The sequence below is a fragment of the Pyrus communis genome, chromosome 14 (assembly GCF_041283825.1).
Source record: "Pyrus communis isolate YQ-2024b chromosome 14, ASM4128382v1, whole genome shotgun sequence".
Taxonomy (NCBI): Eukaryota; Viridiplantae; Streptophyta; class Magnoliopsida; order Rosales; family Rosaceae; genus Pyrus; species Pyrus communis.
In genome coordinates, this window is record NC_142578.1 from 11922586 (window position 1) to 11937952 (window position 15367).

The 15367-nt window shown below is 35.4% G+C and overlaps 1 protein-coding gene, 1 non-coding gene and 1 pseudogene across 2 annotated transcripts; all 3 read left to right on the top strand.

The window, feature by feature from the left end:
- Window positions 1-9013: 9013 nt before the first annotated feature.
- On the top strand, window positions 9014-12091 carry LOC137713150 (tubulin beta-4 chain). The gene is made up of 3 exons (XM_068452416.2): window positions 9014-9593; window positions 10570-10839; window positions 11168-12091. The coding sequence occupies exons 1-3, from the start codon at window positions 9200-9202 to the stop codon at window positions 11833-11835; spliced, it is 1332 nt and encodes a 443-aa protein (XP_068308517.2). The 5' UTR covers window positions 9014-9199; the 3' UTR covers window positions 11836-12091.
- A 384-nt stretch (window positions 12092-12475) lies between these two features.
- TRNAC-GCA (transfer RNA cysteine (anticodon GCA)) lies at window positions 12476-12547 on the top strand. The gene has a single exon. It is a non-coding gene; the product is annotated as a tRNA-Cys (tRNA).
- Window positions 12548-14296: 1749 nt separating this feature from the next.
- On the top strand, window positions 14297-14934 carry LOC148691243 (uncharacterized; annotated as a pseudogene).
- Window positions 14935-15367: the final 433 nt, after the last annotated feature.

Here is a 15367-nt window from a genome sequence, read left to right on the forward strand (position 1 = left end):
ATCTCTACCGTACACGGTGTACAATCCATTAGTTCCTTTTAGTGAGGCAGTGGGTGATTGTTACTCTTAACGATCGATTGTGAATTGAAACAACATTTCAATTCTCCCTTTGATGAAGATTACCAGGGCTTCCACAAATCATGAGTGACACCTAGCAGTATGTCATGGCTACCCAAGCTAATCAAAAAAGGTAGATAACCTATTCAGTTTAGAATTACAATGCAATACGGTCTTTCTCTAATACAATACTCTTGACCACATTGTTTGGTTTGATAGTTTATTCATGTCTACTATCCAATGTGATTCTTTTACTTATATGATTACCTTGAATGTGATTTGGAACAACTTCCTAAATCTCATTTCATTCATGTGATTTGGAACGACTTCCTAAATCTCATTCATAAAGTATTCTCCCTCAAACAGTTTGAAGGTTAAAGATCCCTTGTTGTGCATTCACTTGCCTCCATGGCTAAGTGGCTTCCACCCAACTATGTCGTGGACACCCTTTGACGAAGTGACTTTGATATAGTCAAATATCAAGGACCTAACCATAAGACAATTATGATGTCTTAGGTCAAATGACTACTTTGCATTATCACAACCATGAGTTCTCATGTGACATGAGTATGAGAACTCCTTGTTGATCTTGTTCAGTGGACTCATTCTCTATTGAGCACCTACATACTTGTCTTGGTGTCAGTCACACCAATGACTCGAGACCAGTCACTCTCCCTAAGAGAAGACATAACACATACTGATCTTAACGGACTGTTAATGCCCAATCGGCAATCCTCTGATCAAGAACGATTAGGATATGTATAAGAAAGAGAATGGTCTCTTGAATCTAACTTCTTTAGATCACATTCTCCCAATTACATGTTCCTTGGAGTTATCATTTAAGCATATAACATTTATATAAGACGGCTTAAAACAATAATATTTATTAAACTAGATTAGTCTAACATGTGAAATGTCCGTAAAGTATCATCATATGATTGGCTTTAGGGCACATTTCCAACAAGTTTTCCAACCAACTTTCCAAGTTTAATTTCATTTAAGTCTTGAAATTCTTGTATAGCAGCCTTCTTTGTTTGAAATCTCTTGGGTAAGGTCCTCAATAATGTTGTCTTATTAATAGGTTTTCCTAACCCCAATGCCTCATTAGTCAACATTTCAACTTTCTCATAAAAAGACTGAGAAAGTCTTAGACTCCAACATTCTTAAATCTTCAAACTTTGAAAGAGTCATTTGGAATTTAAGATCCATCACTTGTTTGTCACCTTCATGTAGAATTCGGAGTTTGTCCCATACTTGTTTTGCCGTAGTGCAATAACGAATATGTGCAAATTGAGTTGGTGAGATGGCAGAAACAATGGCGTTCCGTGCTTTTCTATTAGTCATAGCGGAATTAATCTCCCCTTAAGTCCACTCACTTTTGGCATTTACCATAGATTCTCCATCAACTGTCCTCAAATGAGCCTTCCATTCAAAAATAAGATAATCCATATCAATTAGATCTTATGCCTACAGAAGGATTTGAAACTTCTCACTCCATGTGACGTAGTTTGTTCCATCAAAGAATGAAGGAAAGTTGCAAGATCCCGCAACACAATCATGATCCATGGTGAGAATCCACTCAATACCAACAGCTCCTAGAAACCACTCTATGTATATCTAGGGCACGACTCTGATACCAATTGAAATTGGTACCAGGTGGAATAACTTGTAATTTAAAATCTATATACATGCTTGTTTGACTAGTTAGCAACACTTATCAACTAAGATCATATATGTTAGTTTAGTCACAACGGAAATAGTCAATTTTAAGTTCAGTTTACAAAAATGTTCTAGGTTAACTAAGATCCATTTTAGTGCACATTTTAACTCTGAAAAATGAACATATAACACAAGCAAAAGGTAAGATAAGTAAACTAGAAAAATGATAAATTGCACAAGATGTTTTTGGCAGGAAAAACCCACCTCTAGGTTAAAAAAATCAGGGACTCTCCACTGAGTCCAATCCATTAGTGAAATCAAGATTGTTACAAAGTAACCACGCAAGCTCCATTCCTAGATCTTAATCTACGAAGCAACTTATACCTTTATGCAACCTTGCCTTTCACGAGGTGGACTCCTTTAGTCTTCACAAAGTGACAGCTCCTCCTGAGCTCTTCACCATATGGCATCGAAATCCAATCAACTTATGCAAATGATGTTATGATGAAGTTGATGCAAATATGGATTTGATCGCCTAGTCAGTTTCACCAATTAAACACTTGAAAGATGAAACTGACGCGAATCCAAAAAAAGATCAGCTGAAAGATTTGAAACTAAATAAGCTGGACCTAAAACAAAGATCAAAGTCACAAAAACAAAGCAGCCATAATATGCAATGATATGGGTATTTAGTGCATGAATGTGATTTTTGTGGCCAGGGTTTTCAAGTGAGAACCAAAGGACAGCTCCAAGCTGAAACCCAAGATGAAGCATTTATAGAGGGCTTTGTTTTAGACAAAGAGAGAGGATGGAAAGGCCACGTGTCATGTGCAAAAGCAATCAGAAAAGATCTAGGGTTAAAAAACACTATCGGGTAAAAGGTTGTCAGAAAGCTCATATGGGTTGTCTTAAAGTGTGTGCCCAGCTTGCATAACAGCAACGATGAGATTTGACTAGACATAACCACTAGACAGAATGAACTGGAAATAATGACGTGAAATGCATATGTATGAACAAACCTTTGATGAGAGAAATTAAGCTCTTGAAGTGATATATCCAACAGCATGATCCTAGATAAGCAATTAAACCCTAAATCTAACTACATCATGTATGAACTAGACTTCACACATGCCTTAATTGGGCTCAGGGTAGGCTGCTTCAGGTTGCCCAATATAGAGGTTCAAGCTTTAGGCTTATGAGTCGAAGGGAAAACAGCCTAGCAAGTATCAGGCTTGCTAGAGAGGTGGTCTAAGGCGCGAAAGGGTTCAAAAAATCAAAACTGGGAAAAAAAATCGAACCAAAGCAAAACAAAATTTGAACAAAAAAAAAAAATTGAACCGGACCAAAATTGGTTGGTTCAGTTTTGGTCCTGGTGGTCTAGAAACCAAACTAGCGGAACAGAACAGATATATTATTAATTATACAAGTAATCAAAATATGGAGGTGTGAGGGTTCGAACTTCTTCCCCTTAGGTTCAGAGTAGTTGTTTCAAGCCAACTTGACTATAGGCTTTGTGTTGCTATAATTGTATGAGTAAATCATTTATAATATTTTGGATCTTTAATTCTTTATAGATTTCTTTAGTTTACAAATCCTAGCCGTCCAATCCCATTTCACCTCATCGTTTTCTCAATCACTCTTTCTCCCACCCTCCTCTCTACTTTCTTAGTCTCTTTCTCTCTTTTTCTCTCTCTCTATCTCTCTCTCTCTCTCTCTCTCTCTCTCTCTCTCTCGCAATCTTCTCCAATTCTCTTAGCAAATTCCTTCTTCCAAACCATGATTTTCCCCCGCCCTTTCGAATCGTTACCCCTTTCAAATCGGAAGATTCTAATTCGGACTTTCCAATCTCTCTCAGGTAATTTTCAAATTGAAATAGATATGATTTATAATGTGGGTTTGCTGAATTAAAGTGGGTTATTTTTTTAAATTATTTTGTTGGGGTTTTGCATATTTTTTTCTCATTTGCTAATTCATTTTTATATCTAATTATATGTTAAACAAATGATCAAATATCACGTTAATTTGATTCGGGTTGAAATTTCTTTCAACTTGTTTTGATTATATTTACTTTGTACAGCAGGTCTGGCTTATAGCTTGTGTTTATGCAGGTTTTCTACATGGACATATGGACATAAGGTTTAAAGGATTGATGTGTACTGTATTGCTAAAGAAAAAAACCGAAACTGAACTAAAACCAGATCGGGAAAAATTGAACCAAAATTAAACCGAACCAAAATTTTGGTTTGGTTTCGATTTTGACAAAAAACTGAACCAAATGAAACTGAACCTACCCCTAGCGGAAAGCCAAGCAGGTTGCTGGCTTCAAGAGTAAGCCGACGCAAGAAGCCCAACATAACACTGGTTTCTGGAATGCAAGCCGAGACACCGGCTGAGGTTGTAGACCCGGAGTAAAAGGCTCAGGCACACAAGCGTGGTGACGCATACAGCGAAGCCCAGGGGCTATTGCAGTGGTCCTCGTGTCAGAACGAATGAAGTTGTCTTGCTCGGCTCGACACGACTTGGCTTCAGACCAGCTGTCTGGCTTGGCGCGACTTAAAGTTACAACTCAGCGCTATGTCCCATATATATATATATATATATATATATATATATATATATATATATTATTTTTTATTTTTTTTTCTAATTCTAGAGTTTTCAAACCCAAAAATTCATGTTTCTATTTTCTTTCGTTTCCTTGACTCACAATAACACCACATAGCAATTATAAATTGTATATGCATGAACATACATATGCAATATACAATATATATATATATATATATATATATATAGAAAAAATATATATTAGGGGTTCATATATTATGGGGAATGTGTTTATGCTTCAGGTCGAAGAAAATATCAAACTTGTGTTTTAGGAGAATCTGATTGGCAGAAAATGAAATTGAGCCTTTGAATTTGTAGGAATCCAGAATTTCAGCTCTGATGCGTTGTCTCATGTTCAACACAAAAAAAGTAAATTGAATCAATAGAAGTACATTAATTCAATAAATAAAAAGTTAATCATAATAATAATGATTAGAACATAATAATCCCTTGAAATATGAACAAACTCTCTTTAGCGTAGCGTCAAGAGTGTGCTGATAATGTGTTATATGGCCTATCGAAATGATGTATTATTGAGAGATGAGAGAGAGGGTGCAACAAGCATAGAGAGAGGGTGTGGCAAGCATAGAGAAATGTGGGAAAAATCATATTATCTTCTCTAATTGCAGTGTGGAAGAGAAGTTTGAGTAAGACTTCTATATATCGTTACCTCACACTTGAGAGAAATCATTTGATGTGTAAAATAAGGGAAATTTCTTTATATGAGTGAATTATTGTTCCATATTGAGAGTATGAATCCCATGTCGGGGACAAAAGAGACTTTATATGTGCTTATAAGTAATTGGTCTACTCTTTATATTACCAATTGATTTTATGGTAGAACCTCAACTTTCTTCATGCTATCAGAGAAGGTTGTCCTGCATGTGAAACCCAACGGCCGCACGCACTTCACGTTACCCTATTTATGTTGTCCATGTGTTAGGCTTGAAAATTCACCACACATGAGGGGGCATGTTGAGAGTATGAGTCTCACATTGGGGAGTGAGATCTTACATGTGCTTATAATTAATAATTGGACTACTCCATAGATTGTCAATTAAATTTTATAGTGGAACCTCAACTTTCTTCATCTTATGAAATGGTTGGTGAAGAAATATGGGAAATTTCTTGATATGAATTCATTTTTTTGTCTTACCTAGATAATGGTTTGTTGTGGCACTCCATGCCAAGGTCATGTGGCTACCGATATGTGCCATGTGCTCCTGCTTCCTGTCCAACTACATTACCGTCATACTTTTTTTGTGCTTCTGCACCTATTTACCAATGTCTGTATACTCTAATCTATTGATTTTTTTTTTGTGTTTACATTCGTATGTGTATTAAAATTATTCTGATTCACAACGATCATGTGGTAATTATCATATATCGAATAAAAAACTATTCGAATTTCACATTGCAATTCATAATCCAAAACCTAAAAAGTAAGGAACTAGATTGATAAGGGTAGGATAATTAATCTGATCATCCACATTCCTTCTCTCCCCTATTTTTGATTTTCGTAATCCATCTTATTCGAAGTAAGTAAACATGTCATACGTGAGCATACTTGTAAATCTAAGCTGAATTGTAATCTGTAAATTTGGATGGGTAATTAGTAAGTTTTGAGGTTGAAATAGATACATACAAGAAGAGAAGAAATGGATACATACAAGAAGAGAAGAATAGACAAAAAATGAAGAAGAAAGTGTGGGGGGTTATGCCGAATGCATCTGCCCACCTGGAATGATGGGTGATTGGTTGCTGTCGAGGGAACATCCCAACATAATTTTGTGATAACTTAAGATGTGGATGGTTCATCCGACTCATATATCTTTACTCTTTACCAAATCACAGTCTATTTATTTTCTCAATCACTTTTAAAAGATACGCTCCAACAGCCCATATGTTTAATCATACTTTTGTTAAATAAATAAAAAATTATATTTCTGATATCTTCATCCCCCACCCCACTCTTACTCTACGTTATTGGATTACTTTTATTTTAGGGCCTATTTGATAATTAATTCGTTTATTATTTTTACTTTTGTGTTAATAATAAAGAGAGTACATGGGAAAACGAGATATAAAAAAGAGCGAATGAAGGATGGTAGGAGAGATGAAAAATATAACAATAAAACTAAAAACTATTTTGACTTTATTTATATTTTCGAAATTTTCTTTTCACTTATTTAATTCTTTCTCTCTCTCTCTCTCTCTCCCATATTCTCGTTATCCGTCTTCCATCTTACACAAAATAAAATGGATTATCAAACGGAAGTTAGTACCATGGAGTTTGCAACAAGTTGCATTTTATATATGTGGTTCCAATTTTGATTAAATATTCAGCACCGTTGCATATCAAAATCATGACAATTACTGCACCTTACAGATAAAAAATAAAAAAAATAAAAACCAAACAAAAAAACAGAGAAATGGGGATTTTAAGTTCAAGACCTCCAAGAACCAAAATTTTGATATCATATTTTACAACCCACTAGTTCCCAAATTTTTAAGCTGATAGGATGTTTTATTTTCCCGTTATAGTTTAAAAAAGAAAAAACAGGACACAAATCGAAATGGATGTGAAGATAATTAGTGGGAAAAATCAACACTAACCTAATTACGAAATTATATTTTGGTTAATTAATGTAAGAACGCTCAGGAGTCAACATTGGATTCCAAGCAGCCAAGGCAACTAGTGGGGTGTTGGAAACAGACTGACATCGAATCTCCCATGCATCCAATAATTGCCTCTCTCTCTCTCTCTCTCTCTCTCTCTCTCTCTCTCTCTCTCTCTCTCATACATATATACACACACACACACATTATAGTATACGTATATATATTGCCACCCAAAACTTGATCTGGAAATCACATTCTTCTGGTGCAAGTCATAACTCATCGATCATTGACCAAAAAAATCCATTATTGTGAAGTTTTATTGTTACTAATCACAATTATACAGTATGGCGAAGGGTAATATGTCTTGTTGTAATTGGTATAGGATCATAGTAACGTAAATCTAAGTTACTTTGTTTTCAGGATGTGTTTTCGATTTCTTGTTAGCACATCAAATCAGCCATAACACAATATCCAAAAAAATAAAATAAAATAAAATAAATTAAAATAAAAACTTCAATTTAGATAGAAAACTTGTTTAATATGAAGAAAAAAAAAAATTCGTAGAAATCTGTTTATGAATACTATGCATGGCATCATCCGATCGATAAGAAACAACATTTTCGAATATAGTACGCATTATTTTTAAACAAAAAAAAAATAAGAGCTTTGATTTCAACATACATGAGCAACTAGTGATTTAGATACTTTTTCTGGAGGGTGATTCCAAAATTCTTGTTGATTATCTTCTTCGTCAATGTTTGATGCATTGGTGAATTAGAATAGTTTGCACATATATGGACTTTCTAAACTTGACTAGTGATTTCTCATCTATTTCATTTCATCATAATTTTAGAGGGATCAAATTTTCTACTGATGCTATTACTAATCTTTGGCATCAACAGGCCTCTGATTGTCAATTGTTGATGACCATGGAATTTATCATTTTGACACTCATCAATGACTGACATTTATGTCAAGATTTTAAAGTTGGGCTAGTGGCACTCTACTAATAATACCGATGTTGTCCCAACTTAACGACATGCACAACCCAACAGGTGTTGACTTTAATCACAAAAGGTCTCCGCGTTATCAATGGTGGAACCATTCAGTTACAAGTAGTTAAGCATTATGTTATGTTTCTAATGTGGGATTGCATTCTTACTGACATGGGACCACGCCTTTAGTGGGCCATAAGTGCAACCAATTCCATGTCGATAACCTTCCTTTTTTTAAAGCAGCGGAAGATTCATCGTTAGGCCAAGTCAAGCTAAGTCAAGTCAGGATCAAGTTAGGGTCTTGTTCACAATTGGAACGTATAGGTCTTGTTGGGTTGGGTTAACCCACTCTGATACCATGTCAAGATTTCAGAGTCAGGCAAGCGGCCCACTACTAATCACACTGATATTACCGTAACTTAACCACCTACACAACTCGGCAAGTATTGGATTTTATCAAAAAATGATGCAGTGTTGTTAGTAGCGTGGAATCTTCAACAAATTATTCATGTTTCTGATGTGAGATTCCATTCTTCAAAAAATGATTCTATCTTGTTTCTGATGTGAGATTCCATTCTTCAACAAATTATTCACATGCAAGTAAACAACTGTCTTCGGCTCATTTGTCAAAAACATGTAACAACCGCATGATCAAGTATATATAACATCTCCGTACATATGCATGTATGATATGGTGTCTGTTTTGTTCTTGTCATGACATAATATTTTTCACCTTTGAAGTAATATAGCATTTCTCTTTGGATACCATATCCTTGATTATATTAAAATAGAGAATAAGTATAGTATATTAATGGCGATGATCCTCATAATGTGTTAAATAATTAACTCAAATTAGGTTAGAGAAAGAAACAAAACCCCCAGATCAAAAAATGGGTATTTTAGGAATATCCTAATTAATGACAGAAGTGAAATGAAATGGGAAGGGGTTGATAGGTGAGATTGAATGTGGCCAGAAGATAGCAAGCATGAATCTTGTTGTCGCTTTCCCTTATCCAGCTCACGACTCCCTGGTTGGAGCTTTGACATGCCTCTCTGAACAAACCACACGAAATTATTGAATGAAAATTATTATCATCTAAATATATTGTCAATTATTTCAACAGAAGAAAAAAATTAGAGAGACTTGAACAACTACAAAAAGAGTCATTACCATTTCATAATTTTCCATTGTTCTTCTCCTCCCTTGTTTTCTCTTTAGCCCCATAAACCCTAATTTATTTATTTATTTATTTTAGAAAATGAGAGAAATCTTGCACGTTCAAGCTGGACAATGTGGGAACCAAATTGGAGGCAAATTTTGGGAGGTGATGTGTGATGAACATGGGATCGATCGCACGGGAAAATACAACGGGAACTCTCACCTTCAGCTTGAGAGGGTGAACGTTTACTACAATGAAGCAAATGGAGGGAGATATGTGCCTAGGGCAGTGCTGATGGACCTCGAGCCGGGGACGATGGACAGCTTAAGAACAGGTCCTTATGGGCAGATTTTCAGGCCGGACAACTTTGTGTTTGGCCAGAATGGAGCTGGAAACAATTGGGCTAAAGGGCATTACACAGAAGGAGCTGAGTTGATCGATGCTGTTCTTGATGTGGTTAGAAAAGAGGCCGAGAATTGTGATTGTTTACAAGGTATTTAATTTGTAAGTTGAGATTGTTGGCCATTTTCTTCTTTCTAATTCTTCTTTTTTTCTTCTAAAGTCCTAATTGATGTGATCGTATATTTCTAGAAAAGTTGGATACAAAATAGAAGATTTACTAGAGAATGTGGTTTTGATAGATTCTAAAGATAGATCAAAATTAGTTTGGACAAATTATTGTGTGGTACTGTAATACGATGATGTTGTATAATCAGTTCACGTGTTATAATATGAATAAATATTTATTGATATACACCCTTGAAAATATATGAACCTCAACTTATATTATAACATTTTAACTAGTTATATTACGTGACCATATTCCAATACCAGACAATAAATTTTTCCCCTTTTTGTATGTTTTACCTACGAAATGAACACTGCAGGTAACACCGGAAAAAATGACAAAGACAACATGGTTGGCTGGCTATTTTGATTTTCTTAATTATTTTTTCATTTTTGGGTTTGGTCTTAATTAATTTTATTAAATTTAATCCTTCCAAACAAATTATTCATATCTTTCTGCAAGGCTTTTTAGTCAAAATGGTCCTTGAGATTTGCATAACTCCTCACTTTAGTCCTTGAGATTTGAAACCAATAGAATTGATCCCTGAGTTTGTCCACCATCAATCATTTTGGTCATTCCTTGAAAAATCTTCATTAAATAAGAATAGAATGACCATAATACCCTTAATTTTGTCAAATCATTTTTATCATTGTTTATTAAATTGAGGGTATATTTGTAATTTTGATCCTTACTTAACATAATTGTGCACGGAATGATCAAAATAATTAATGGTGGACAATCTCAGGGACCACTTCTATTGATTTCAAATCTCAAGGACCAAAGTGATGTGTTATGCAAATCTCAATGACCATTTTAATTAAAAAGCCAATCAGGCACAAGATCTTCGCTATGTTCATCATGATCAATAAAAATTAATTAAGTGTTTAATAATCTGTTGTAGGGTTCCAGATTTGCCATTCACTGGGAGGTGGGACAGGGTCAGGAATGGGAACCCTACTGATATCAAAGATCAGGGAAGAGTATCCAGATAGAATGATGATGACTTTCTCAGTCTTCCCGTCACCAAAAGTCTCAGACACTGTGGTTGAACCCTACAATGCCACCCTCTCTGTTCACCAGTTAGTTGAAAATGCTGATGAGGTCATGGTCCTTGATAATGAAGCCCTCTATGATATCTGTTTCAGAACTCTCAAGCTCACAAATCCAAGTTGTAAGTATTAATCAGTAATAGCTTTTTAGTCATATAAATGCAAGTTTTCCAACAATCTAATATGTTGCGTTGTCAGATTAGAGTTGTTTGAATCATTTGATTACGTGAGTTTATTTAAACATTAGAGCTAAGTTAAGAGTGTGACAACTTAACATGCATTCACATGTTCTCTTTTCAGACAGACATGTTATGTTATTAAGTTGTCAATCTTAAGGTTCATATTGGAAGTTTGATGACATAACTTGTCAGCTAAGAAACAAAAAACATTATCACTTCGTTATTGTACTTCTAAATACTAAAAAGTCCATTTGCATTATACATGCTACAGTCGGTGATTTGAACCATTTGATTTCCACAACCATGAGTGGAGTCACATGCTGCCTTCGCTTCCCGGGCCAGCTCAACTCCGACCTCCGAAAACTAGCCGTGAATCTCATCCCCTTCCCCCGTCTCCACTTTTTCATGGTTGGTTTCGCACCCTTGACCTCTCGCGGCTCCCAATTCTACAGAGCCCTCACAATCCCCGAGCTCACTCAACAAATGTGGGACGCTAAGAATATGATGTGCGCCGCAGATCCACGCCACGGCCGATACCTCACAGCATCGGCCGTGTTCCGGGGAAAAATGAGCACAAAAGAAGTGGACGAGCAAATGATCAACATACAAAACAAGAACTCCTCATTCTTTGTGGAGTGGATTCCAAACAATGTGAAATCAAGTGTTTGTGACATTCCACCAACCGGTCTTTCCATGTCCTCCACATTCATGGGGAATTCAACGTCAATTCAAGAGATGTTTAGGCGGGTTTCGGAGCAGTTCACGGTCATGTTTAGGAGAAAGGCCTTCTTGCATTGGTACACAGGTGAGGGCATGGATGAGATGGAGTTCACTGAGGCCGAGAGCAACATGAATGACTTGGTTTCTGAGTATCAGCAGTACCAAGATGCTGTGGCACAAGATGAGGGAGAGTATGAGGAGGAAGAGCTGGAGGATTGAGGAATGGGATTTTTCCAATTTTAGGTTGCTTGGGAAGGAAGAAAATAAACTGGATTACGTATTGGGCTCAATAACTTGTGCTTGTTCTATCTTGATTTTTCTTTTTCTCTCTTTTTTTTTTTTTTTTTTTTTTTTGGTTATCAATAAGGAAAGCCTTTCCATTCGTGGGATTTGGGTTCAATTATGTTGTGAATATGTGATTGCTGTAATTTTTATGAGTTTTTATAAGAGAGAAAAACAATAAATTTCTGTCTCATTATTACGAATTATATTTTTATGACACTAATCAAATTGAGTGATTTGTTGCTTTTGCTTATAATGTTGAGACCACTTCCTACACATTGAAAACTTAATTTCAAATTTAATTTTGAGTTCAAACATTACATTTCACCTCTTCATTGCATCTGAATTTAAACTCATATATAAGTTTTTTTTTTTTTTTTTTTTGGATAGGATCCATATAACTTATAACATAGGAACATTATAAGTTGGTTGATGCAATAACAATTGAACAGATGTAATTCATTATATTAAAAAAAAAAAAAAAAAAAAAAAAAAAAAAAAAAAACAATTTGATCTGTCGAAGCCTTAGAACCCAGAACCCTATATATAATCTACAAAAGAACTATTATTCACAATTGGGTCCATAGCTCAGTGGTAGAGCATTTGACTGCAGATCAAGAGGTCACCGGTTCGAACCCGGTTGGGCCCTTGTTTTTGGGTGCTTTCTGTTTTATTTTTTGGTTTCTTCCTACATTCGTGCATTTAATGACGTTTCTTTTGCTGGTCAATCATTCAACAAGATTTTTCAGTTCAGAAATAAGCAATGTCGACCTCCACCGGGTTTCTTAGATTAGTAGTGATTAGGATTCTTCAACCGTCATACACACTTTCGTATGATTGCAGAAAATATTTCAACATATTCAATTTTGAACGTAGATGACTAAAGACTGAGTTATTTTTACCCTGAGAATAGTGTCAGTCAGAGACATCCTTCTTTAAGAAGGCTTTCGTCATCCCGCTCGAAAACGATGTTAGGATGCGAAAATTGCTACCCAATCAATTTTCATTTGAATTATTTGAGAAAAGAAGGTAGCTTTGCTTGTGCCACCTAAGGGGTTCTTCGAAATCCTATATCCTAGCTCCAGAAACTAGAAACAATTTAGATTTTTTTAGCCATAAATCAATGAAAATTTTACTAATTAGCCATTTATCAATGGCCAATTTTTATTCTAAACTTAATGAATACAATATTTCCATTAATTATGTTTATAACAATGAAAAATAAGACGTGTTGCATGCTCATATAAATACATGAGTTTTTGTTTGATCTTGTCAGAAAAATGCTTGTGGGTAATGTTTGTTTATGGTGCTTTGTGATATGGAAAAGTTAGAAAATACACCTTTTTATACGCTTTGTGGTCTCAATATGTTTGTTTATGGTGATCTCTGTCTTTTTTTGTGCTTTGTGGTCTTGAAATTTGTGCTTTGTGGTTCTGAAGTTTGGGTTTTCATCAGTTTAATTAGGGTTTTTTTTATGCTGGAATTTCAAGGGATGATGAAATTTTCACAATTAAAATGTATCATGGCAGGGAGCTTAGTGATGACTTCTATGTCAGAGGCAAGGTTGATTTTTTTTCTTTTGTGACAAAGACTTATTGCTAGAGGTTTATAATATGGTTGAGGAACTAGGATATGGAAATGTGTTCATGAGCTACCGTTATAGGTTCCCAAGGATGGAGATTCAAAATCGGTTGAAGCTATTGATGACTGATTCATATGTAATCAATACGTGCAAATATGTGCCAAAACACATGATAATTGATGTCTACATTAAGAAGATAATACCTTAAGAATGTGTCTCTCAAGAGATAAAGTTTATTAAGTCATTTGAACCGATTACTCAAACCAGTGTGGTTATTCAAGAAATTAATGGTGATAAGGATGACCAAAAGAGGCTAGTGCAAGTTAATATAGGAAAGGGCAAGCTAGCCATTGAATATCCAGTAAGTGGGCTTGGTGATGATTGTAGTGTGTCTTCCCAATCTGTGAATCAGAGGGTGTATTTTTAAAGTAAGCCAAATTCAAACCTTTGCTATTTGAAAGTGGAACAAATGAAGGAATGGCTTTTGATCAGCTATAAAAAGGCCTTGATTCATTGGGGTTTGGTGATCTTAATGTTGATGAAGCTGGAGATGTACCGTCCTGTGTTGAAAAAGCTGAAGATGAATTGACGGTGGCTTTGTGGAATATGAATTCCATGAAGATGAAGTGTTGGCTAACATTAAGGCACAGAATAATCAACAACAAGGGAATGGATTTAAGCAACAAATGAACTTTGAACAAGAGACTGATGCGTAAGCCAGACTTCAATTCAGATCGCATTTAAAGTGTCCATGAAGATAGAGATGGCTATCAAAACAATAGTGAGTTATATCATGAGTTTAACAAGAAGATTGACATGAAGAACCCACATATGTCAATAGGATTAATATTTAGGGATGATGCACAATTTCGAAGGACAGTAGTAATGCACGTATGGGGATGTCCATTTTCTACGAAACGAGAGGTTTAAGGTTGATGCAGCTTGCAAAGAAGGATGTCTTTGTTTTGTTAAGTGTGGAAAGATATGTAATTCAAACAACATGCAAATGAAGAAATTGCTAGATTTTCAAACATATAGTAGATTGTGGGTCAATAAGAATATGAAACAGACTTGGCTTACTGAAATATACTTGGAAAGGATCCATCTTAATCCAATAAGGCATGTTGATTCTTTTGTGGAATTGGAGCTGAATGGAAACATGGTTGCTTGAAGAAGAAAAGCCCATAGGGCAATGACTACTGCTTTGAAGATTATTGTGGGTAAACATGCTAAGCAATGCACTAAATTATAGGATTTTGCTGACGAAATCAAGAAGACAACCCCAGGGAGCACCGTGAAAATTATACTAAATGAGGGAAGGTTTCAAAAGATGTTTATGTACTTGGCTGCATGCAAGGAAGGATTTAAGGTTGAGTGTAGACCTTTGGTTGGTTTAGATAGTTGTCATTTAAAGTCTTAGCATGGGGGTCAATTGTTGATTGCTTTGGGGATAGATCCCAATGTCCCATGATGAGACTTGGGTGATAGCTTATGCAATTGTTGAGATGGAGAACAAGGATTCATGGATTTGTTTTTCGGATATTTTAGCTAGGAACATTGATATTGTAAATCAACATGGTTAGACCTTTATTGTAAATCAACATTCATGGATAAGGGTTTAATTCCTACATTCTTGAGGGTTCTTCCTGATTGTCACTATAGGTTTTGTGTGCGGCACCTGTATACAAGCTATAAAGATCAATTTAAAGGCAAGGCATTGAAGGATGCTTGATGGGTTGCTGCCAAAACCACCACAATTCCACACTTCGAAAGAGTCATGGAGACACTTAGATTGTTTAACAAAGATGCATTTGACTGGCTCATAAAGATGCCTACCATTCATTGGAGTAGGTCTCATTTTTTAATTTTACCAAGTGTGAAATGCTG

Bases quoted from the DNA above. Each gene is read 5' to 3' on its own strand.
- LOC137713150 (XM_068452416.2), top strand. From the start codon at position 9,200: ATGAGAGAAATCTTGCACGTTCAAGCTGGACAATGTGGGAACCAAATT. The intron at 9,594-10,569 runs GTATTTAATTTG...AATCTGTTGTAG, and splicing joins GAATTGTGATTGTTTACAAG to GGTTCCAGATTTGCCATTCA. The intron at 10,840-11,167 runs GTAAGTATTAAT...TACATGCTACAG, and splicing joins CAAGCTCACAAATCCAAGTT to TCGGTGATTTGAACCATTTG.